We start from the raw sequence: 24,321 nt of genomic DNA on the forward strand, positions 1-24,321 counted from the left end.
ATCACAATATCTTTAGTCTTTAACAGTAACATATTACCTGTTCCAACATCACACATTACTGTCTAACAAACCAATCGCTTCATATCCACTGGAAACCGTGGGCCGCTAAAGTAGGTATCGGGCTTGTAATAGGCAAGCCCCGGGCACTTTATGTTAACTATTCATTAAAGTCTACAGACATACTGAATAGAGCCAATCTCTCATATCGAGCAAGGTATGTATATTGATGACTTGCATTCGCTCGATAAAAATCACTGATTATATGCCTAGTTTCCTCGATCGAAAGAACGCAGAAAGTCCACCTCTATGAAAAGTAAGCATCTCTCGACATATCCGCTACCACTAGTGATATTTGGTGTGCGTATCTTGGATGCACACCCAAAAGCCAGGCTTGGTTGTACTTCGCACTCAATAGTTATCTCCCTAGTGACGCGGTCTCACAAAACCAACGATCCAGATCATTCAGCATTGCACGAAGGGGGAGCTCTAGATCAAGAGAGTCTTCCCCGCTATTTTGCCAAGTCAGGACCAGTGGATGCCGATCCCCGGAAGACAAAGAAAGATGGTGGCGGAAAACGAAACTGGTTAGTTGAGTAGTCTGGCGTCTCCATCATGGCCCATAGGAATATCCAGTGACCCTCCTTCAGGGGCCGCTCCGGCGATGAAGTGCACGACTATGGCTACAAGTTTACAAACACACGACGTCACTCAAACAGTAGCGCCCAGGGAATTGCGGACTTCAAGACAAAGTTTGAAGCCGTTGAACCAGAGCCAGTCTTTGAAGAGACCGTGCATGGGCCCGATGCCCTTCCCGCGGACGACGACATGGTAAGAAAAGTTGATAGCATCAACAGTGATATCACTGAAGGTAGTGAAGTCCTTTCGAACAAGCCATAGCTACATCAGGCGAGGTAACTAGGGATCAAGATGAGGATTCTTCAAGAGTGATCCCGCACAGACACGGTAAACCAGCAAGAGCTTTGTATAACAAAGGTGACGATCTTCAGTTTATCAAAGACCCCTGCTAGGAAATATGATGAGATAGTAGTTTGACTGCGTGTGCAATTCAGGTGCCTTGCTTTAAATAAAGAAATCATTAAATGTGGATAAAAAGATGCCGCAGCCTCGCCCTAAACTACGGAGGCCAACTATCAGACAATTGCATTGCTAGAAGATACTGAAAACATATCAGCGCCAGGAAAGGATTACTAAGGATGTATAAAAGGGCGGAACGGAAGAGAAGCATGTCTGCAACCAATTGAGCTCATTCATAGAGTGCAGGCAATAGTCAAGAACTCAGATATTGCAGAGTGTTGTTCTAACATCTTAGAGCCAACTCAGCTGTGCCTTCTCGGTTGATGAATCGTATTGCGTTTCATTATGCGCATTGCCATTCTTGTCATCTTCGGTAGAAACCCCAGAAGGCTCTTGACGCGTAGTCTTGGCTGAGTCAAAAAGGTTCTTGAACCAGAAATCAAGCTTTCCTTTTTCGATCTGTTGAAGTAGAATTTCGTTTTCCCTGGCAAGATCACGAGAGATGCGGGCACGACGCTCAGGTGGAAAACGTGTTGTAATAAGATCAGCGTCAAAATCGCTTAGCAACACGTCGTGCGGGCCGTTAGGGACGTATATAGAAGGGTAGTTAGAATCTTCATCAAGGCCTGTGGACAGAGTTAGTAAGATGCTTGAGGACATTCTCCACTAGTCGGTATCATACCGTCCCTGAGGCACCAACAAAGGGTACGTGAGAGTGTTGTGGCATAGAGAAAACTTTCGGTGTCCATTCCCAATCCCTCAGCTGCCTCTTCCAATTTTTCCCAATTGTTATCTATCATGCATCTTCTCCACACCAATTTCTGTAGTGCTGCATGATATTGTGGATCTCGCTGGTCATAAGAGAGTCGGATGATTCGCAAAGCTAGGTAAAATTGTTTCCCCACGATTTCATCCTGACCTTGATCAGAGACCTGGGATAGGTATATGTGCGTTAGCAGGTCGACTAGCTCATCCGAGCTGAGAACTTGTCGAGTGACAATCTTGGCCAGAGCCTCGCTAAATATCTCATGCAATGAAGGCCTATCCGCGGCTGTTGGGTTGCGAAATTGTTCAATCGCGATATCAATTTCCGCCTTCTGATCGATTGCATTGTGTAACGCGGGCGCGACATAGGCGAATATCACTTCTTGGACGGCATCGACCTCCGCAAAATCTTCCAAGCGTCTGACGTTCTTGCGAACGACTAGACTATCTGGCATTCGAGATTCCTCCCAGACCGCAAGATTTGCAAGCTTTGCTAGAGACAACTCAACATGATGACTCCAGATATCTGATTCATGCTTCGTGGCAAGCTTCTCCAAGGATCGGGCAGCGCCCTCATAGTCATTCTCGCCGATCACATCATTAATCCAGCCCAGCCGCAGATAAGCTGGGTGTTTCCGTAAGAACTGAGTGACGAAGGGCTGGAACTTTTTCATCGCAAAGAGTATTCCAGATTGGCCCATGGAGATCTGTCGGGAGAAAAATGAATCGGCCCAAGATTCCCCGAATTTCTCAAAGTAAAAGGATATCTTTTGACTGAGCCGCTCAGACGCGTTCTCGTCAGCACCTGCATTTTTGTTTGGCGAATCTTGATGTGTCACAAGGCTCTTGGTTTGGTCCTGAAGCTCGATTATGAGCTCCACGAGCGCTCCCATATCTCGGAACTGTTCGGCAAGCATAATGGCATCATCTAGATGTCCTATTCCGGCCAACTTGAAAAGCTGCCATTTCCGTTGCTTGATGTGAGCCTGTTCAGTCGCAATACTTTCGTCGATAAGTTTCTGACTCTCTTGGGACGAAAGCCAACGGACTCGTTCACAGTGCATGAGCCCTAAAATCTGAAGCTGCCTAGAACTATTTTTGGCAATCCTTCTCACAGTTTGAGTTTCAGGTAGCTCAACCCCAATCGTTGTTTTCTGGATCCAAGCTCTGCAGCTATCAAGCTCCAGATCCAGCAGGTGTCCAAATTCGATGTAACAATAGCGCTGAGAAGTCCAGAACTCCGAAAGCCCAGTGTAGTCACCCGTCAATATGCCGTCCTCCAGATAGCCGTCACCAATACCATACCGGCTGGAATTCTCGTCTCGATAACGAAACGCAGTCTCCAGAACTGCTAAGGACAAGTCACTAGCCTCGAGTAGCTGCTCCGACATCCGTCGTCCCTGTTTGGCAGAGCTTCCCTTTTGAGGCTTGATGGCTTTAAAGATCCACGGCACGATATGTTCCATTTGAAAAGTATCATATAGAAACCAATGGCGCACTGGGTCGCAATCACCGGTTTGCTCTTCGATCTTCGTTTTGAACTTCTCGCTCATTAATCCGATTATGTGCGCCAGCAGTGTTGAATTTTTGCTCGTGCATTTCCTGGCTTCGTCTTCCAACTTCCACATAGCTCTTTGAGCAGCCAGTTTCTCCGCACTCCAAAGTAACTGCCACCAGATTTCTCGGCGGATGGTCTCATTCTGCTGTGTCAACAAGAGGGCGAGGTCGTCGAGTGCTTTCGCTCGCAGTTTTAGATTTTGATCCACGGAAATCCCACTCGATGGAATGAATTCCGATGCAGACCGCATTAATTCCTGGCATATTTCCAATGCAGCATTTTCCGTCTCGCTGATTGGGAATCCTATTCCGTCATCACCTGTAAGGTTCAGTGGGTTTTTTGTCATTGTGCCATAGAATATAGCCTGTTCAATTTTATGCTTCGCAGTGATGCGGCCAACATCAACATTGCTCTTTGTTCTTTCACTCGGCAAAGCTGCAATACGAATGATTCCAAAATCTCGGACCATGAGCAGACATGCGGCTAATGAGCCCTCACCACTCTGGTTTTCACATCCGCTTCCTAAGATCTCGTAGCTCTCTCCAGAACGCAAAGGAATAATATCCTTGAATGCCCGCCCTTGCTGAGTTACGGAAACCGCATCCTGAGTAATAGTAGGGTGTTCGGAAATGGTCAACGATAACAACACAATTGACTGCCCAACAACAATGAAAGCGGTATGTCCGGGACTTGGTACAAACAACCTGACACGCGGGAAGTCGAGATGGGTGCGTAGTCCATGAAAATCAATCGTATTAGTAGATAAGACTTGAACATCGTCCGAAAAGCGCATTTGGACGACAAACATGTCCCGAACGATGCCGGGGGCAGAATGTGAGACAGAAGCCACAACCGCTGTTATCAGCGAGGAATTGGGCCCGTCACGAGCATTAGTGCTTTTGCAGTCGGCCAAGACAAAATCTAAAACCTTTAACCTATAATCATCGGCTTCACCCACGATAAGAGGCCCAAGTGCTTCACTCAAGAGACCATATACATCATGCTGATGTTTGAGCATGCTACCGTTGTTCCAGTGGGTATCCCAAATTTCGAAGAGACCTTGAGACGTAGCGATTACGACATCGCGTTGCCCACGCTGATGGGATTCGCCCGCTCGAACTGTGGCAATGTCTTTTCTGTAAAAGCCACCCCCAAGAGCATTTCTCAAGCTTCCAAGTAAACCAGGTCTACCGCCACCTGCGGGGCTTCTCAGGAACGAGACAGTTACTGCTGGCTTCCCTTGACAGTCTCTGATGGTTATATGGGCAACCCTTCCAGTAGATAATATAACAACGACACCAGACGGCTCGCTATTTATGACGTCTGTAGCGTGCTCACCCGAGAGCAAGCCAGGGATACAGCCTTGGATGCCAGAGTGCTTCTGCCTGGAGAAAGCTAAGGTTGCAGCACTTGATATGGTTTCCCAGTATATGATTTTTCCGGTATATGGCATGACCACCATCAACCCCGGAACACCGCCTGCAACGGTAGATAAGAGCAACCCCAGGGGGGCAGTGTTACCAGGCTCTTTGCAGGACTCGGGTATTGCAAGGGTAAAAACATCTGCGGGAGAAGGCGATGGAGTTGTGGTCGAATATGCCCAGACAATCGCATGCGATTTGGTTAAGGCTAAAGCATATCCATGACTAGTTCCAAACGAACCTCTGAAAGGCCCTGCATGCTGTGTTAATATAGTTGCGGTGGTGAAGGGGTCAGCTGTACTCGCCTGTTTGTAAACCAAGCACCTGGTCTGGCAAAGTGGGTAGCTGGGTGACGGTGTAGAACTCCGTTTTTGACTATGCATAAACCTATGTCAGATGGGTGATCCAAGGATCTTGTAGACTGGATAGTAATCGAGAACCACTTACAAGCACCACTGTTCCTTCACCTTCATCCCCGCGCTTCTCAGGCCTTTTGACCGCTCGTATAGGAATATTTCTGTGGAAATGAGCAGTTTCTGAATTTGCGACGCCTTCATTAGATAAAGTTGACGGCTGGCGTTCCTGAAAGTCGAGCTTGGTATGATTGTCATTCAGATTTTGAGACGTTAGTTCTAAGTCTTTTTGACGGAGATTAGATCTTTGTCTTTTCGCACTTGGAGGCTTTGGTGATTCGTCTGAGTTCGTACGCTGACGCCTCCGGGGGTTGCGCTGAGAAGCTGCGGATGAAAGCGTCTTAGGTACAAACATTTTTTAGGACCAGACACAAGCTAATTGCGTACTAAGAAGACCCTGTGTAGACTTCGTGGCCCAGAAGCGCGCATCTGAAAAGTAACCGTAACACGCCACAGTCGTGATGGAGAATGATTTGAAATTTTATATGTAAACAATATATTATTTAAATAGCGATATTGATAGGTACTAGGTATGGAGGTTAATTCACTCCGAAGGCGGTCAGCAGTTCTGATAGGATACCAGACACCCATAGATACCTGCAGAGCCAGTCCTCCTAAACAGATTCGCACTTACCTGATTAGTGATGTAAACACCCTTCAGTCCCTGTTTATACTTGCTGGATAGTACTATATCTGTTGAAAACATGGAATTTCAGAAAGAATTGTGATACTATGTAGACACTGTAATTTCATCCCGTTCTTACATCCTGACACTTGTGATATCGGTGACTAGTCCAGTAATACATAGCCAGATGATACATACCCATTAATCTACATACCCAGCGTTCAACAGCTCCGAATTCTTGAAGGTTAGTACAGAATCCCCCTATCACTGACACCACCTGGGGCTGTCGGTATTCAATATCACGTGACTACACAAGAACCCATTTGTTCGTGCTACGGCTACTGATGCTGCACTTACATTCGAAGGCAGCGCAAATTCATTTGTAAGAAATATTAACATTTGCCGATGGCATCTGAAGGCTATGTCCTGCAATAACAGCAAGGGCATTTATCTTCCTAAGGCCTACAAAATATGCTTGCATTATCATCGAAATCAAGACTTTCTTTTTGCATAAAAGCACCCCGATACCATGCTCATTGTCGTACCCAGCTAAAACCTAGTTTTCAACGAGATTATGCCAGCCCCATTACCGCGGAGACAGCCTTGCGCACTGCTCTCTTCTTTCCTGGTTTGCATACCCACCATCTTGAACTCGCCTTTGTTCTGACGCCTTTACCGCGTAGGTCATGGTGTACAGCGTGTGGGAATGGCAAGTTCTTGGGTTGAGAGGTTCCCAAAAATATCCAGCATGTTCCTAGACGAAATGGATTCGATCCTGGGCTTCAAACTGTCTCACATCATCTCCGAAGGCCCAAATTCGGAGCTCGATAAAACCGAAAATTGTCAGCCGGCTATAATGGCAACGTCAATACTAATCCTTCGAATACTTGAAGAGGAGTTCGGCTTCATGACGACCTCACGAGTGGATGTTACACTTGGACATAGCTTGGGGGAGTTCTCAGCACTTGTTGCTGGAGGTTATCTCGATTTTAGCGATGCACTGAAGTTGGTGAGACGGCGTGCAGAGATAATGTCCGAGTGCACGCGAGCGGCTATCAAGAGATCAGGCGATGAATTTGGCATGATAGCACTTGTCTGTGAGCCCGAACACATGAGTGAATTGCTTTCTACCATTTACGAATTCATTGGACTTGGCCCAGCGAGTCTGAAAGATGATTCGAGCCAATGGTACAAGGCATTTCGACAAGTCATGGTGGCAAATATCAATTCAAGAAATCAGATTGTACTGAGCGGCAACATTGCAAAAATAAAGGCTCTGCTTATCCAGCTTCGTCAATTTGGAGGACACGATCCCCGTGCGGTGAGACTGAGATGCGAAAGTCCCTTTCACAGTCCTATTATGATACCAGCAGCCAACTACATGAAATGTGCCCTTGAACATATGAATATCAATTTCCCAGCACGAATGCCATGTATCTCCAACGTTTCGGGCTTACCGTTCAATTCCAAGGAAGAACTCAGGTTTTTATTATCACAGCAGTGTGTCGATACGGTAAAATGGTGGGACAGTATTCGATACCTAGATCAGACGCATGCAGTAACACGCTGGATTGGCATCGGACCTGGGAAAGTCGGTAGAAATCTAGTTGGGAAAGAGGTCGGTAAGGTTATGGTGAAAGGCGGCGGTGTTTGGTCTATATCTGACCCCCTGGAGATTGCAAATGTTCTTTCTGCGTTGGACAAGACTGAGAGTGACCCTTTACATGATTGAAACGGATGACTCGGGCGAGATGCTTTGCCCCACAAGCTGTGTTTTCACTATATACCCATCCCATAAGGACCAGATTGGTCAAATCGGCTTAACTCCTCAATCCTCTTATCACGTATTGAACACTTATCATAGTACACAATGTAGAGTTATACAAAGCACTGGGTAAACATTGAATATTGTCAACTGATACTTTGCGATCGATAGATGTCTCCTACGAGTGCCGTACATCAGTGAATGCTATACCGAATCCTGTGCGTGTTATACCCATTATTATTGGAGGATACCAAGGGTGGGAGCCATCAAAAGTACAATGATCTTCAAAATCGAGATTCTTTCGAAGATATGGTGTAGAGCGGTAGGTTGTTTGCACATAGTATGGGTTCATGGTTTTTCAAAGGGAGGCTACAGTCGGAACCCATGAGTTTCCAATTCGGTTGACCTCGTTAATGAACCTCTGATCTGTGATCTGCGAACTGCAAGATGACACGGCTTTCGCTGTGGCCATGTGCTCGTCCGGTCGATAAAACGGATTCTGTAGCAACTGCACATATGCTGTTTGGAGAGTTCGGAAAACCTGTAGGTGGGCACCATTAGTCATTGAAGCCCAAGATCTTGTGGATTGTTCAACATGTAGAACTTCGAATGCAGGAGAAAAACCCAAGAACGTACTGCTTTCAGGTCAAATTCTCTTAACCCCGACTTGGTGGAACCCTTAGGATCTTCATCACTGATGGGCTGCCCAATCAAGTCAACTATAACTAGGAATTTTACCCCCGTAGTAGAAAGCCAGCCATATGCTGCAAGTCTCTCATCCACAGCCTGCAAAAGACCAAGATCTTGGTCAATTGACGTCTGTTTGCGGCGTATTTCAAAGATATCAAGGCAGGAATTCAATATAAAAGAGAACTCAATAGTGGACTCCACATAGGGAGGGAACAGCGACACGTGGAGTGGATTGTCCTGATTCATACATTAAGACTGGCGCAGCAGATGAAGGATATGAAGACTCACAGCTTTCCCAATGACGCCGATACAGGCAATCTTAGGCAAAGCCATAGCTCCAGGTCAGTTATGGTCTGCTGAAGAAATCAATCCCACTGAATTCAGATAAAAATCATCAGTTTCATCGTTCTTGGGACTCGAGATCTCCTGGCTTCTGCGTTTCGGAGAAGGTAGGCGCTGAGCCAGTTATGTCAATGATACCTAACCCACCCATGAACAACCCCATACTAATTCACTAACGTAATCCACATGCAGACCAGCCACATGTTCGAGCCACCTCTTTAGATATTCTTCACTGGCAGAAGAGATGCATTGATTGATACATACGCTTGAACCATCAATCAAATTCAAAGATTAAAAACATCTTTCTTTTCTTTCTTATTTTTTTTCCACTTCAAAGACAAAAGTATTATATAGTAAATAAAGCTTTGGTCAATTCCTATTCCTCCCCCCTCCCCCTAATTATTACACTCTAATCATTGTATACTATTCAACTCCACTCAGTCTTACAATCGCGATAGAGGACAGGAAAATTTGACCCAGCATATCTTCATATTAACTACACAGTACGTATAATCTGGAATTCGGTCTGGTTAAATCTTCGAAGTTCGAACGTAGGATGGTTATTAATTGTAGCTGTTCCACTTGTGGATTCCATTATCTGTTGACTTCATACATCTCTGAACTCTCATGGTTACCGTTCAAAGCCATTACCAACATCTTGATTCAATGATTCTCGCTGCGTTGTTCGACCTTGTTCTATATGATATCGACTTCAAAGAGAGCCACATTGTGAATATCCTATTCAGATACGCCCGTTTTAGTAAGGCATCATCTTTCATACAGCCCAGGCTGCTAGGACACCTGTCAATAGTGTGGAACTATTGATGTTTCTGTTACGGGATGCTCTTCACCTGCATCCATCTAACTACAGTACTTTGCTCCACGCAGCGATGAGACCCATGTCGCTGTCCAGATAAGGAGGGATTCGAATACCGAGCTTTGATGACTCCAGCCAATGAAGCTCTTTGAAATCTAACTTACACTAGCACATTGTTAGCCGGTTGTCCGTGGCTCACGTGCCAATACGGTATTATACACAGAGTAAATGCGAGACGCTGGGTTCAACGAACTTAACTAGGTTTCGTTACAGTAACTTACGGAAATTGCGTTCCATTAGTACCAATAGTGCAGAATGATACTCTTAATTTGAGCCTCGACTATCCTGATAATATCTTGCCACCATTGACAGACTGGACTACAAGCCTCCACTCTTCTGACAGTTCATACGGGTTTTGTACGCAAGGTCGCTTCTCTTTATCTCTGTGCACATTGTTACTGGGAGCGATACAGCCATGCTGCCTCTCACCGGTCGCGCCATTCCAGGCGCCATCCCAAGCGCTCTTCATGGTATGTGTTCTCCAATTGTTACTACTAAGTTGCTGAACTCATGTAGTGCGACCGCGTATCACATCTTGCCATTTCCGAATTCAGCCAGTTTCGTTCCTTTCGACCTCTTCAATCAAGTCGGCAACAGCAATCGAACAGCGGGGACAGTCTGGCCAAGCGCTCACTGCTTCTGGAAAGGTGCGGAAAGAGGTGCCCTTACCGAGCCAGGAGAAAAAGGAGGGTGCTATGCAATATGTCCTGTTTGTTGCCTGAGACGCATGAGATGGGTACATTATACTGATTCATGTGTAGTACCACGCTTGACCAAGTCGCTAACTGGGCCCGCCAAAGTTCTTTGTGGCCCATGACCTTCGGTCTCGCCTGCTGTGCAGTTGAGATGATGCATCTTTCGACCCCCAGATATGACCAGGACCGTCTTGGAATCATTTTCAGAGCATCGCCTCGGCAATCGGATGTCATGATCGTGGCAGGCACATTGACAAATAAGATGGCTCCCGCTCTCAGACAGGTGTACGACCAAATGCCTGACCCTCGTTGGGTCGTCAGTATGGGAAGTTGTGCCAATGGCGGTGGTTATTACCATTACAGTTATTCTGTTGTTCGCGGATGCGATAGAATCGTACCCGTGGATGTCTATGTTCCCGGATGTTTGTATACCCTCTACCATTCCTACAATGACGTCGGCTAATGGGAACAACTCAAGGTCCGCCGACCTCCGAAGCATTGATGTACGGAATCTTTCAACTTCAAAAGAAGATGCGGCACACAAGGATCACCCGCATGTGGTACCGCCGTTAAGCTCAACTTGGAATTACTTCCTCCCTATGTTACTTAAGGGTTGGAACGGACAGGTTCGGACGTAGACTTTTTAAGAAGTCCTATCCTGGAAATCAAGTATGTGCTCTCGTGCATTACCGAACACTACCAGCGCGCAATTGATAGGGGGAGCGATAAAAGGGAAGTGGAGGCTTAACTCTAAACAGGCATACCAGGTGTGTCATGTTCATGGTTGAGCAAGGAAACCCGGCCAACATGTATTGTATGCAATAACTGCAAGCCACTTTCCTAGGTATATTAGAACGGGGTTAGGGACTTGGCTGCAAATTCACACTGATATTCTGCGCTCTTGTACGGCTCACACTCAAACGTCTCATATCTAGACTATGTCGTGTCGTAATGTTAGAATATTTCAACAGATCAAGACATTACCACTGTTTGCATGCATAGTATGCAAATAATTGCTAGACTGCTTCTTCGCCTGTCCAAATATACCTAGAGGCTGCAAGGTGAAGGACTATACTACGACAAGTCTCTTATCATCAATATTAGGGTCGCAGATTTCTGGCATGCTGATACATGAAAGGAGTTCGATTCACCAGTGACAGTGGAAATGGCGCTTCTAGTCGTGTTAATCTTCCGCGGGGCTCATATAAAGTGAAGTATGCCCACCAGCCTTATATCGCAAGTCATCAATAGCGGTAGTATCTCTCCGATTAGAGGGACTGAAATATTACAGGCATTTCTGCAGACTTACATACGCTCGGCAAGGCTTTTCTTGTTCGGATTATGTTTTGCAAATAATACCTTCGCGCAAGTTTCAGGCCATGATTCATGCCTGTTAGAGGTCGGTTAAAGCATTCTCTTTAGTGCATCAAACCAACAATGAATAGAAGTCATCGACTTTATCAGTATGAGATAGAATACCCATCTTCTATATAGATATACGCGGCTCGTATGCCCACGTTTGTCTGCTATATGAGGAGATCTGCCATGCAACGCACCATCCATCACAAAAAGCATTTTGTAGTGAGACGGCCGAAGGAAATGGCCATGGCCCGAGCTTGCCTTCTTTCCAGTGGCCCCACTTTTATGACCCAAAGTAATTGATTATCTTAGTTCCCCTTTCACTTTCATTAACCTTTTTTTTTTCCTCCCGACTTTCGGCTTCCGCAAGCCATTATTCGAAGTGTCCACCACTGGCTGAAAATATCAGGCTGATCTCTCTGCACCTACCATTCAAAGCTTTCGCGTTTTTTTTCTTACCTCACTTTCCATTTCTTTTTCTTTGATACAGCTGTCTCATCTCAGGCGTGTACCACGCCATGAAGAACCTCGTTCCCGTTCAATCTGGAGCTCTTCCTGAAGTCGAAACTTATGAACCATTCCCTTCATTCAGATCAGGATTGACAACTCCTTGGATTTTCCTCCAACCCACGACGGAGTTAAAAACCACTATCACCGGCTCTGTGAAGTACTATCTAGATTCGTTAGCCTCGTCGGTCGGCGATTCCCAATGTGCGCGCCAACGCAGGAACAGAAAGCGCAAAAGATCCGAAGCTGAGGAAGATTCTACAAACCAGGTCCTACAGCTCAAGCAACTCTATGTCGACGGCTTTACTTCTGACCAGATATGGCAACAAGCCTTGAGAATTCTTGATTCTTCCAGTGGTGAAGTCGAGCGGGATTTTACTTGGTGGTCTGCAGTGTCCAAGCCACACGAGCAGTCCCTGACCTCACCTTATAATGTGGCACTTGACGACACCGCATTCGAGGGCAGCAACGTGGACTCTCAGTCAGAGGCCGATCTCACCCAATCGAGTATCGATGATGACGATGACGACCTTAGTTCAGTACACGCTCACTCTCAAACCTCCCATAATGATTCGGACGTCGAAGAAGACATTGAGCAATTATCCGACAACAATTCCGGAGGCGATATCGACGACGGTGAACAAGAAACGTATGTGGAGGATCCTTTTGGCCTGAATGATGGGTTCTTTTCGATAGATGATTTCAACAAGCAATCGGAACTACTCGAAAGACAGGATGTTAGTGGCGGCCCCGACAACGATTCTGAGAGCGAGGATGATGAAATTGATTGGCACGCAAATCCTTTGACTGCAGCAGGGTCAATGTCTCTACCGAAGAGAAACAGGCCACAGGAGCACTCTGACGGGAATGATGGCGAGGACATTTCCGACAGCGAAGAGGAAGGACCAACATTTGGTGATGCAGGCTTTGAGGAGGACTCCGATATGGACGCAGATGATGTCTATGCGGCAAATTCTGGAGGCGAAGGTTGGATGAACACCAGCGACATAAAGTATTCTGACTTCTTCGCTCCACCTCCACGTAAAGTCACACGCAAAAAGACACGCTCCCTTCCTAAAACTCAGCCCGACCTTGCCATTACCAACGACGACGTTGATCGTGCCATGGCTGATGTTCGACGTGATCTTTTTGAAGATGAGCTTTCCGGTGAGGATAGTGATGAACATGCAGTAGCGCGGGGATCTCAGAACAATTCCTCTAGTCATGAAAAACAGCGTGCTCGCATTGCTGATGAGATTCGCCGCTTGGAGGCTGCCAACGTTGCCAAGAAGGATTGGATGCTAGCTGGTGAAGCCAGGGCTGTCGAAAGGCCTGTGAACTCACTTATTGAGGAAGACCTGGATTTCGAAAGGATCGGAAAGCCCGTGCCAGTCGTTACGGCAGAGTTGTCAGAGGATATCGAAGAGCTTGTCAAGCGTCGCATCCTTGCCAAACAATTTGACGAAGTAATACGTCGGCGCCCTGGTGTTTCCGACGCACAGCGTGCGCGGGGAGTTCGTCCTGAACTGGAAGACACCAAACCCCAGCAAAGCCTTGCTGAATTATATGAGGCTGACCATCTTCGTGCTACCGATCCAAATTTCGTTGACCCTAAAAATCAGAAGTTGATCCGTGAGCATGCCACTGTAACAAGCTTATGGAAAGAGATCAGCTCTCAACTAGACACGCTCTCGAACTGGCATTACAAGCCCAAGGCTCCGCAGGCAAGCATAAATGTTGTCACTGATGTGGCAACAATCACTATGGAGGATGCCCAGCCGACAGCTAGCAACGCTGTAACTGGGACAGCAACCCTTGCGCCGCAGGAGATCTACGCACCTGGCGACGATAACAAGGTCGCTGGTGAAATGATTATGAAGAATGGAACGGCAATCGCCAAAGAGGAGATGACCAGGGAACAAAAGGCTAGGTTGCGTCGAGAGCACAAAAAGCAAAACGCCAGCACCGCAAAATCCCAGAAGACAGGTAAAGCGGCTGAAAATCAGCAGCTCATGTCGGACTTGAAGAAGGGTGGAGTCAAATTGATTGGGAAGCAGGGCGAAGTGACAAATATTAATGGCGGTAAAATCAAAGAAGCTGTGAAGGAAGGTGGCCATGTGCTCAAGCTTTAGATTTCAGTGCGGTTACAGATTGGATCTATGTACCAAAGATAAGCGTATTTCGATATATTCACACAAAACGTTCCCTAGTAGTTTTAGTTTTAATTTGTAGCTAGACCTTCCTAGACAGCCCTCTTGTCCGACTTCAACCGTATCTGGTAGAGGAAAATGTTCTCGCGCCGGTATGTCTCCGCATCAGGGTCATCCCGGATTTCTTCCACATCAAACATCTTCCTTGCATGTTTCATGAAACGGAGGTCTGCTCTTCTACGCCTCTTAAAGCAGAAGTAACAGATAGAGTCTGGACCAAGAAGATCATTCAAGGTCGAGATTAGTAGCGGGAAGGCGGGCTCAAAGTAAACACAGTCAGCGGCGAGGATAATTGCGGGATGCTTTGGGATGCTGTCTGGGAGGGAGTCTCCCCAGTTTAGTACTGTAGCTTCGACTGTAGAAGAAAGATTGTTGAGCTTGATATTCGTCTTCATCAGGGGCAACATGGGAGCTTGATCCGTAATGTAAATTCGTGGCACCTCAGGGTGACATCTGCGTGCAAGCGCAAGGCCAACAAGACCGCCGCCGGCTCCAAGTTCAACTCTAACCAACAATTAGCAGGGGTCAATTACCCGCATACCAGGCACAAGTCGGACAGGTTGCAGGTGAGGACAAAACTGGGTCATAGGGCAACGGACATTGTTTTACCGAGAAAGCTAGATTGATGTTGGCGTAGCAAGTACTTCGACAGGACCATCCCCGCTGGCCATAGCTGGCCTCCACACCCTTCCTTTAGATCTTCCTGGAGAAGTAGAGGGTTCGATAACATCCCATCAAAGGAGATGGTGCTCTGACTGGCGGGCTTAAAATCCCTAACCGGGATCAACGATTCATCGATGTCTAATGAATCATTCATGTCGATTGCAGCTGGCATTGAACCGGGAACTTCCATATAATATGATGATGTTCTGTTACAGCACACAGCGTTAACCAACACTTGATGCCGAAGTATAAAATGAAGCAACTTTGGACGTTTGATGAGTAACTCAGATGGAAGCACACTTAGTTATAATGAACTTGTTCTTTTCTTTGGGTCGATCTGGGAGGCACGGAATCGTTAGTTCTAGTCTCCCTCAATTTTTTTTTTCCCCGCCCTACTTTGCCCCATCGGTTTTCTACCTAATGTCTGGAATCACCCATCTAAGTACGAGTTGTCACACTTTTACAATGTACCAAGGGAATTGACCACCATTAGTGAGGTTGAATAATAAGTCCGCCTTTAGTGAAGAATAGTTGCCAAGGAACCTATATAGCTGGTATCAATGGGGAAAAAAAGGGCAACAATAAATTATGAGTAGAACCGAAAGGGGGGAAGGGAGAAAAAGAGGAAGACGTGGGAAATAATTGACAGAGCCGTGGGCAGCAGGCGTGTTTAGCAACACCAGAAACATGATAACTAAATTAGTCACAGTATTGTTCTTGTCTGATAGTAAGCGTACTTGGGAAAAAATTATACAATGTATAATAGAATGAAGGCGCACCCTAGAACTCATGGTCAACAATACGCAGATATGGATGTAGAATGTGCCATAACGATTCTATTGCCAGAGAGAAGCTGTACCTCAAATTCAAATTATATACTAGAGTACCAGAAATGACACCTTCATTAGGTCCTAGTTGTTCATTCTGGAATTAGTACAAAGTGCTAAGCAGCCAGTACTATGGATGCTACGAGTCAAACGAAGGGACCATGAGCCAAGCGAACAAGCTATCCAACATGAGCGTATTTTTTCCTTGATGAAAGTACAAAAATGGTGCAAACATTAGATTAGACTACATCACAGAATGGCTGTACGTTGTAGATATCGCCAGGATGTCTGTGACTGTGGATACTGCCACGACGTAACTCTTTTAAGGTGCAAGTAGTAAAGATCTACTGCTGGGTACTGAACGATCCAGGCACTAGTATGATTGCGGCAACCCTCCGCCAAGTACGTAATAATCCTGCACCCACTGAAAGTATTGTATGATGTCATGATAGAGCACTACCGTACAAAGTATGCTCAAGGTCGTCCTCCATCTTGCTGTGCTTCTCGTGTCTTTCGATCATAACGACGTCACTCCGTACCTCACCACGGATCGACTATGGACTTGTCCGGTGACGGTACTTAGGGGTTGAAAAGGCCAGCCTAGCCCAGCTCCATGCCATAAAACGAGGCTTACTTGCTCGAAAGAATCTACTTCCTACACTTCAATTCTCTCAACTTCGAAGCACCTTACTTGAATTATATCTTATCTCTACAACACCGAAGCCCCCAACTACCTATCTCCAAAATGACAACCTTGAACTGTGAGTGCTCGTCTGTCCTCGCAGTGCAAGCGACGACCCCTCCCCCTTAACTCCAACTCTCATGAATTAACATAATTGGCCTAGATCTCCCTTCAGTCAAGCCCTCCGCAATTGCGGCAGGTGCTCTTTTCACCCACACTGCTTCCCTCGGCATTCTCGCGCCCGTATTCGGCGATACCTATCATCGTGCCCAAGCAGCCAATTCCAAGGAAGAGTTCCTCAAATCTAAAGAGGCTGCCGGTGCAGTAGCAGCCTGGGGTACCTCCTTGGTTGGAAGCTCAGTCCAAACATACGGAGTAGCAGCTCTGATCAACGCCACGGGTACTTTGAGCTACAAGGGAGCGGCTTATCTTGGGAGCTTGATCTTCATGGCCAGCGCAGCCCCCGGTGTATGTTCTCCCCATCTTTTCCTTTTCCCACTGCCAACTCGCATTTCAGACATGCTAATCATGTGTTGCCTTTGTATAGGTTGTGAGCCAGGTCTTTGCCGAAAAGAGACCCCTTGACACTGTTGCCGTAGGTGCAGTCAGCAGGTTGTTTGAAACAGTGGGACTCAGCCTCTTCCTTACTTGGTGGGGTACCCGCACGAATCCATTTTCTAGCAGCTATTAAAGGTTCTATTGTTGCAGTGTAATATTTGATAATGTCGTTTTTTAAATATCAGTTGATCATATATTCGGCAAATAGTCATTTTTCTAGTCCACTAAAGTTAAAAGACTTGAGTATAGAGCGTGCGCCATGCAACTAAAACCCACAACCCCGAAAAAGCTTACACTGGCTCCTTTCAAGTTCTTGCTGTGTTTAGGTGTAGAGTGGATTTGCTAGACGCATTGCCTGCGATCCTGGGTGTGGAACTTGACTCTGTCACAGATATGCAACTCAAGGAGCCAAATGTGCTCTACACAGTGTACACAGTTCATTCGATTCTTGACCCATTGGCAGCAGAATGTAATTTGTAGGCTTGCGCCATTACCTGAGGAACGCGTTAGTCGTTTCCTTTGCTTGTCCCAATAAGTTTTGATGGGGTACAAAATCGACTATAGTTACTGTCAATTACATCTACAAGTACACCAAGTAATATCTACAACACCAGTAAATATCAAACACACAAAAGCACGAGGACAGACCGTCTAGTAATGGGAGCATGTAATAAAGGGAAAGTAAGTACAATTGCATTTATCTCAATATTGTACCCAATAGCTGCGTAGACAAGCTAAACGAAAGTGCGGCAGGGGTAGCTTATCAAAGGTGTTAGCTTGGTCTAGAGATAACGGGGATAGGTAGCACATACACACTGGGGTAGCCATGGTCATGGCCGAGCTGATATTTGCTACCAGCAGGGTTCAAGTTGCATGGCAGCGGAGGCAAACCATTAGCGCCCAGAACTTCCTTGATTCCATTCTTGTCCTTCTCAAACAGACCAGCAAGGCCGCGCTCTTCGGCCTGTTGCTTCACGGACACCAATTGTTTCTCTCCTGCCTCGCCGATCTGAAGCACATCATCCTTGGGGGCAGCTTGACTGCCTACACTGAGCAGGCCCACAGCATCCGCCTGACTGACCGCACTGAGCCGGGGGTAATTCCTCCGAACATCACGTTTCCAATAAGGGTTGTCAGCCAAGTCACCGGCCGGAACAGTAACCGGATCATCGTAGGATAGAGGAGGAAGAGCTCCAGGGGTCGGTAGACGATACTGAGCGTTCAACGGAACACCCGTGGAGCGAGTCGGGTCGACGGCAAGGAGGCGGCGAATGCGTTCCCATATCCCAGTGGACTGAACAGTGTATTTCTGATAAAGAATAAGTAAAATATTCTGTCCTGATGTAACACAGAGCAGCCAATGGCTATCTCCTACCTTATGAACGGCTATCACATTGGATGCGGACTTAGCCGCTTTCACGATGTCGCGAGCCATGATTTCTTTTCTGTCCAAGTAACGTATTAATGATTTAGGCGCAATTATGATAAGGGATTTTGCTATAGTGGGTGTTACTTTACCTGAGTACTATATCGGGAAGGAAATGGAAGACCTTCAAGGGTACGTCCTTCGCCGCACGGTCTCAAACGGAACCAGGCCTGCGGAATCGAGCCTCTACACACGGAACAACGTATTCTCCGACAGCCGCACACCCCCGATTGCCCAAGGTAACATTTGTGGTAGGTAGCAGTGGAAATGAAAGAGCCCTGTTATTTTCATGGAGAAAAAAAAAACAACATTACTGTATACTAAATTGTCGGAGGGCATGCAGTTACAGGCCACATATTATAAGAGGCTAAATTGCCTTGCTCACGCGTGAGAAGCGGGCTACTATGGCCGATTACAGTTCGGGTTGGGGGGTATTCTGGGGCATCAATCGCGAGGATGATTTGGAATTGCATATAGTGCTTATGCCAGACAAGGCATGTACCAACTGGAAACCTCAAGGCCTCTCAATATGTCTGTAACAAATGAATCAATCAGCTACCACGTTCAATGGGAGCAACCCCATTGTAGTGATATGCTGGTTACCCACTATCAATGACTAGTCATCCTTAGCTGGTGGACTCGCGTGGCGGGTTTCGTCTCCGGAGCTCGGTTTCTTCAATTCTGCAGCTAGATTACGTGCAGCATCAAGCGTTGCATCGGGGCCCCCGGGCTGTAGTATCAAAACTTTGCCCTCTTTATCAACAGCAAAGATTCCTCGAATTGTGCCTTTTGGCGACTTTTTAAGTCCAAGAGCTGCTATCAATGTAGCGGTGGGATTGCAGAGAAGAGGGTATGGCAACCTTTGTTTAGTCTTGAACGTAGTATTTGCCTTTGGTGAGTCCGCTGAAAGGCCGTAAATGGATAAACCACTTTCCGTGATAGAGTCATAGTTGTCACGGAACAAACAGGCTTGTTTGGTACCTTTTGATATATTAGCTTCTCTAGGATTGCTGCAGCGGATGATTGTATCAAAGGCCATAATCGCGAACGGGTGTATTCGATGACCACCATGCGTGTTTGTACCCGCACCAGATTATCCTCATGGCAGAGTGCAGGGGAAATTGGGGAGGTGGGAGTAGAGGGTTTTACGTACAGCCTGGGGTTGAAGCTCTAGGGTACGTGAACAGCACGACACCAGCTTCACTAGCATCGACGAGATCTTTCAGCGTGGTTTTTTGCCCTTCGTCAGTCTCAATATCACCACCGAAGTTGTCCAAGTCTAGTTTGTCGCCAACTTTTGGAGCCTTGTCGTCGGAGATGGCCTTGGGGACATCCGGCTTTCGAGATACCGTGGATTCCTGAACTTTTTTGGCCTTGCGCTCTGCCGCAGGGGCTTGTGCTGGCGCTTTGCGCTTTCGTAGTTCGACCATATCTTGTAATTGAGAATCCAAGCGTTTGATGTTTTGTGTCAACGAAAACAAAACACAAAGAGTGGGAAGTAAAGAAAGTCTTTTGAAGATGCTTATCAACAGCTAAACAGTGGATCAATTCATAGATAGTGGAGTGTAGGCCAAGACTAACAGGTGAAAACGACTATCACCCGAGAGAGCCACTGTAGTACGCATGGGAGATGTGTAATAATTGGCAGGGATTCTTGTACAGGGGTATGTAAAGAACTAGAAAGTGCGTGCTTTGCATATGTAACTGACTAATTAACGTATCTATCAACCATGAATTTCCTATCTCCCCGTCAATATGGGGTTCCCCCGAGTACACCAAAAGCACGTATGTGCCTTCTAAATGTCGACCACCACCTTTGATACTGTTTGACGAATGCTCGATATCAAAAGGCAAAGCTGGCTCTTATTGGATAATTCAAAGACTTTTGATGATGCAGGAAACAAAGGGCCAGAGCATCATTCACACTGTCATATCTTGACCTCAATTATTTCAACTATCCTATAGTAAGAGTAATTGATCGGTAGCATAAGATGTTGTGATCTGGGGGTTTGTTCGGATATACAAAGTAGTAGTCGGCATGAACCAACCTCGACCCTCTAACATAGTAGCGCCTGATGTCAGATGCACATAATAAGTAATTAACTACTAGTGGGTTCTCTGCGGAGTTGAAGGCGGTCTTTTGACCTTGACCGGGAGTCAGATTACTGTACCGGTAAATCCCGACCCTTGGCGCCACTGTTCTTGTCCAGGAGAAGAACGCGGAATCCGGGGCTAAAATTCTCAAATTTTCTACCAATCCTACCGCTATATTGCACAAGATTGGCGATCGCCACTCTCACTCACTGCGTCCGCCTTCACGACCACTCATGTGGAGTTCTCATTACTCATCTTGTAGTAGTTGATTATTTGCCGCATCCTGAACTCCTCGTAGTTATCGAATCCATAAGAACCTATCTCCGAAGCACCTATCGCCACAGACTTGGGTCTCGCTCCCGGTCTGGCTCGCTCTCTTTTTCTCCTTGGACGTGCATCTTTCTTGTTCTCGAAAGTGTTTCATAAGCATACGGCCACTCTTTGTCTATCACGATCCCAAGGGACGTTTCAGATTGCAGTCTATCGACATGAGAGTCTTTTCTTCGACGTGCACTTTCGATTATTCTTGGGAAGAAGTTTCGGCGGCAAACTGGCGCAAATATTGTCCCTGGAATGACAAGTCTACACATGTCGTGGCAGTAGACACCCTATCTCGGGCAGTCGATGCTGATACTGGAATTGTACGTATCATCGACCATCTTACTCTCATTCTTACCGTGCAACATTTGGCTGATTGTCTTGTTGGATAGCTGCGGACAGAGCGTCTGATTACATGTAATCAATCAGTGCCGCAATGGGTTCTTTCACTCTTTGGAGGCAGTGCTACGTCGCATGTTTACGAAGTGTCCTACGTCGATCCTGTCTCGAAGAAGGTCACGATGTGTTCGACCAACCTTACATGGTCTAACGTCTTGAACGTCAAGGAGACCGTTATCTATCAGCCGTCGCCGTCAAACCCTTCCTCAACTACCGATTTCAACCAAGAGGCGAAGATTACTGCCTTGTGCGGTGGATGGCAGAAAATAAAAAACAAGGTAGAAGAAGCTAGCGTGGAGAGATTCAGTCAGAACGCGAAGAAGGGCCGAGAAGGGTTTGAGGCTGTTCTTGAGATGAGTCGCCGAGTTTTCAGTGAACAACGTGAACTCGAGAGCACTAAGCTTCAATCCTAACCACAGTTGGGGCTTGTGGTCTTGGTCTATCTTTTCCGTCATACGTTTTTGAGCGTTTGCATTAACTGGCGTCTCTCTTTCCCGTCTTTTCGCCTTCATCCATATGTCTTAATCGAAGCGTTTGTTTTTCTATTCCCGATGGATCTTCCCTCTGCAGTTGGTCCGGACCGCATCTGCTTGTGATTGTCTTTCAAATGCCTTGCCTCAGCGCCTTTTGTTTCTGCTATCACGCGCCACTCATGAGACATGTACAACCAAAAGTTATAGACTCTTCTTTCGCTTTCATCACCTGTCTCTTGTTCCGACATCGTATTCATATACCATGATTACTATATATGCACCAGAATAGAGGAATGGGCATGTTGAATTAATTCGCTTTTTCGTTAACGCATTTGAGTAATGGCGTTGCCATTTAAACACCAGTGTGGTTTGCTCTCGATAATTCCAGAGCATAACATTTTATGAAGGGGCTTCCTTGATCCCCTTTGTTGCTGCAATATGTAAATGGAACAAGTTCTCTTGACAAATACTGTCTTTCAACCGGAACGCTCACTATGGCAGTACAGAGTCTAATTATTAGAATATCTAGTCAAGTCGCAGAACCATTCTAACACATGTAGTGGTCACACAAAATGGATGTTATATTATCTGACAGTTTGTAGCAGAAGGTACATTTGAAGTATATGCAAAGCATAGAAAGTATAGGTACCATTAAAGGTACGTTAGGCGGAGACTGATAATGTATCGCCCCGTTCCGAATCCTACGATGTCATCCCGCCTCCTTCTCCGCATGCCACATTGCCCCTCTTCAGCCCGCCTAGTCGGGTTAGGTAGGTGGACTCCCTAAGTCGTTTCACGGTCTCAACCCGTCGACAGCTTACCCGAACGCTTCAATACAAGCATAAGGTAATAGGGTACTCATCAAAACTCTGGCAATTGCTTCTTGTTTATGTTCCCTCCATACGAAGTTGCCCTACAACAATGAGCGCCACTCCTGAAGACATGATCCCCGCGCCAGGAGAGTGGCCCGTGGACCCCCAAGATGATGTACCCATTTCGGACAATCGCATTTGGGTAGACGGATGCTTTGACTTTAGCCATCATGGTATGACACCTTTTGCTCGTACCTTACACAGCACCTTCACTAGGCTGAGTTTTGTATAGGCCATGCGGGCGCTATGCTCCAGGCTCGCCAATTGGGAGACGAGCTTTATGTCGGTGTTCACTCTGACGAAGCAATTCTCGAGAATAAGGGGCCGACAGTTATGACACTGGATGAACGGTTAGTTTGCCTATATAAAGCAGCCCATTGGCCTTCTGACCCAAGTCTAGAGTAGCTGCAGTGGAAGCATGTCGCTGGGTGACTCGCTGCGTTCCCTCTGCTCCTTACGTGACATTTTTACCTTGGGTTTCGCACTACGGCTGCAAATATGTCGTCCATGGCGATGATATCACTTCCGACAGCAATGGGGAGGACTGCTACCGGTTTGTTAAAGCTGCAGGGCGCTTTCGTGTGGTCAAGAGAACTCCGGGAATATCCACGACAGACCTTGTTGGGCGAATGCTTTTGTGTACGAAAAACCATTTCGTCAAAAGCGTAAAAGATACCCTCAACGGGGAAGAAGGATCTGGAAGTCTGGAAGAGCGCAAGCATTCGGCCAATAGTCTTATGCAAAGGATTCGTGATTATGCCACTGACGAGACTGGTCTACAGCCTGGCCCGCAGGTTTGGATCTGGAACGGATCGAGTTCTGCGAAACTTGGGAACACAGTCGAGGAACCTGGAGCATTCGAGACAATTGTTAACGGAAAGTCGCCAAGGCCTGGACAGCGAATTATCTATGTCGATGGGGGATTTGACTTGTTCTCATCCGGGCACATCGAATTCCTTCGACAGGTCTTAACGCAGGAGGAATTGGAAGGCCACCGGCGTGGTTGGTATGACGAAGAGCAAAAAGTCAAGAGAGTCAAAGAATACGGAGAGGACTATGGCCCTGCCTATGTTGTTGCTGGCATACATGACGACGATGTTATAAACCACTGGAAAGGCCTCAACTACCCCATCATGAACATCTTTGAACGCGGGCTATGCGTTCTGCAGTGTCGCGTATGTAATTCGAAGTGTCTGGAATCTTTGAGTGAAGAATCAACCTGCTAACCAGAGTTTAGTATATACATGCTGTGATCTTTTCCTCGCCATTCTCCCCAAGTCAATCATACCTGGAGGCCATGCCACTAGGCGTTCCAGATGCAGTTTACCACGGTCCTACTACGTTCATACCCCTCACCTATGATCCTTATGTGGCACCCAAGCGGATGGGCATTTTCAAAGAGACATCTAGCCATACGTACCAGCATGTGAATGCCGGTGAGATCGTTGACAGGATATTGAAAAGTAGGGAAGCCTATGAAGAAAGACAGCGCGCCAAACTCGAAAAGGGTGTTGTTGAGGAGTTGGCCAAGTCCAAAGAGTCAGCATCTGCCTAGATAGCAATGGTGTATAACAAAGCCGGGCAAAAGCGCCTCCATAGAACATGAAATGATATATAATATAGAAGACGGAGAATAAGGGAGGGACGCTCGGAGATAGCGAAGACCAAACCACTCTTATGCATTCCAAAAAGCCAAGCACATTAAGATTAACAGTATGAAGTTTGGACAATGCGTACGTCATGACAG

The 24,321-nt window shown here is 46.6% G+C and overlaps 12 protein-coding genes across 12 annotated transcripts; 7 read left to right on the forward strand and 5 right to left on the reverse strand.

Moving 5' to 3' along the window:
* Positions 1-306: 306 nt before the first annotated feature.
* AKAW2_51055S (uncharacterized protein) lies at positions 307-897 on the forward strand (the record flags this gene model as incomplete). The annotated part of the gene is made up of 3 exons (XM_041690941.1): positions 307-313; positions 428-584; positions 648-897. 3 exons carry the CDS (start codon positions 307-309, stop codon positions 895-897), a joined length of 414 nt encoding a protein of 137 aa, XP_041544476.1.
* Positions 898-1,326: 429 nt separating this feature from the next.
* AKAW2_51056A (putative nuclear pore complex subunit Nup133) lies at positions 1,327-5,547 on the reverse strand (the record flags this gene model as incomplete). The annotated part of the gene is made up of 4 exons (XM_041690942.1): positions 1,327-1,661; positions 1,718-5,032; positions 5,085-5,154; positions 5,227-5,547. 4 exons carry the CDS (start codon positions 5,545-5,547, stop codon positions 1,327-1,329), a joined length of 4,041 nt encoding a protein of 1,346 aa, XP_041544477.1.
* A 741-nt stretch (positions 5,548-6,288) lies between these two features.
* On the forward strand, positions 6,289-7,549 carry AKAW2_51057S (ACP S-malonyltransferase; the record flags this gene model as incomplete). Its single annotated transcript, XM_041690943.1, has 2 exons — positions 6,289-6,445; positions 6,501-7,549. 2 exons carry the CDS (start codon positions 6,289-6,291, stop codon positions 7,547-7,549), a joined length of 1,206 nt encoding a protein of 401 aa, XP_041544478.1.
* A 391-nt stretch (positions 7,550-7,940) lies between these two features.
* Positions 7,941-8,605, reverse strand: AKAW2_51058A (uncharacterized protein; the record flags this gene model as incomplete). The annotated part of the gene is made up of 3 exons (XM_041690944.1): positions 7,941-8,123; positions 8,219-8,509; positions 8,561-8,605. 3 exons carry the CDS (start codon positions 8,603-8,605, stop codon positions 7,941-7,943), a joined length of 519 nt encoding a protein of 172 aa, XP_041544479.1.
* A 1,301-nt stretch (positions 8,606-9,906) lies between these two features.
* Positions 9,907-10,759, forward strand: AKAW2_51059S (NuoB/complex I 20 kDa subunit family protein; the record flags this gene model as incomplete). The annotated part of the gene is made up of 4 exons (XM_041690946.1): positions 9,907-9,961; positions 10,008-10,200; positions 10,253-10,608; positions 10,665-10,759. The coding sequence occupies 4 exons, from the start codon at positions 9,907-9,909 to the stop codon at positions 10,757-10,759; spliced, it is 699 nt and encodes a 232-aa protein (XP_041544480.1).
* A 1,304-nt stretch (positions 10,760-12,063) lies between these two features.
* MPP10 (rRNA-processing protein MPP10) lies at positions 12,064-14,184 on the forward strand (the record flags this gene model as incomplete). Its single annotated transcript, XM_041690947.1, has 1 exon — positions 12,064-14,184. One exon carries the CDS (start codon positions 12,064-12,066, stop codon positions 14,182-14,184), a length of 2,121 nt encoding a protein of 706 aa, XP_041544481.1.
* Positions 14,185-14,294: 110 nt separating this feature from the next.
* On the reverse strand, positions 14,295-15,097 carry AKAW2_51061A (uncharacterized protein; the record flags this gene model as incomplete). Its single annotated transcript, XM_041690948.1, has 2 exons — positions 14,295-14,766; positions 14,862-15,097. The coding sequence occupies 2 exons, from the start codon at positions 15,095-15,097 to the stop codon at positions 14,295-14,297; spliced, it is 708 nt and encodes a 235-aa protein (XP_041544482.1).
* A 1,400-nt stretch (positions 15,098-16,497) lies between these two features.
* On the forward strand, positions 16,498-17,125 carry AKAW2_51062S (DUF1761 domain-containing protein; the record flags this gene model as incomplete). Its single annotated transcript, XM_041690949.1, has 3 exons — positions 16,498-16,513; positions 16,598-16,902; positions 16,982-17,125. 3 exons carry the CDS (start codon positions 16,498-16,500, stop codon positions 17,123-17,125), a joined length of 465 nt encoding a protein of 154 aa, XP_041544483.1.
* A 601-nt stretch (positions 17,126-17,726) lies between these two features.
* On the reverse strand, positions 17,727-18,427 carry AKAW2_51063A (putative NADH-ubiquinone oxidoreductase 21 kDa subunit; the record flags this gene model as incomplete). Its single annotated transcript, XM_041690950.1, has 3 exons — positions 17,727-17,751; positions 17,805-18,301; positions 18,368-18,427. 3 exons carry the CDS (start codon positions 18,425-18,427, stop codon positions 17,727-17,729), a joined length of 582 nt encoding a protein of 193 aa, XP_041544484.1.
* Positions 18,428-19,034: 607 nt separating this feature from the next.
* AKAW2_51064A (thioredoxin peroxidase DOT5) lies at positions 19,035-19,848 on the reverse strand (the record flags this gene model as incomplete). The annotated part of the gene is made up of 2 exons (XM_041690951.1): positions 19,035-19,399; positions 19,572-19,848. The coding sequence occupies 2 exons, from the start codon at positions 19,846-19,848 to the stop codon at positions 19,035-19,037; spliced, it is 642 nt and encodes a 213-aa protein (XP_041544485.1).
* Positions 19,849-21,000: 1,152 nt separating this feature from the next.
* Positions 21,001-21,642, forward strand: AKAW2_51065S (putative mitochondrial protein sorting (Msf1); the record flags this gene model as incomplete). Its single annotated transcript, XM_041690952.1, has 2 exons — positions 21,001-21,153; positions 21,223-21,642. The coding sequence occupies 2 exons, from the start codon at positions 21,001-21,003 to the stop codon at positions 21,640-21,642; spliced, it is 573 nt and encodes a 190-aa protein (XP_041544486.1).
* Positions 21,643-22,623: 981 nt separating this feature from the next.
* On the forward strand, positions 22,624-24,129 carry AKAW2_51066S (ethanolamine-phosphate cytidylyltransferase; the record flags this gene model as incomplete). Its single annotated transcript, XM_041690953.1, has 4 exons — positions 22,624-22,747; positions 22,807-22,924; positions 22,975-23,749; positions 23,812-24,129. The coding sequence occupies 4 exons, from the start codon at positions 22,624-22,626 to the stop codon at positions 24,127-24,129; spliced, it is 1,335 nt and encodes a 444-aa protein (XP_041544487.1).
* Between the last annotated feature and the right edge of the window lie 192 nt (positions 24,130-24,321).

The sequence above is a fragment of the Aspergillus luchuensis genome, chromosome 5 (genome assembly GCF_016861625.1).
Source record: "Aspergillus luchuensis IFO 4308 DNA, chromosome 5, nearly complete sequence".
NCBI lineage: Eukaryota > Fungi > Ascomycota > Eurotiomycetes > Eurotiales > Aspergillaceae > Aspergillus > Aspergillus luchuensis.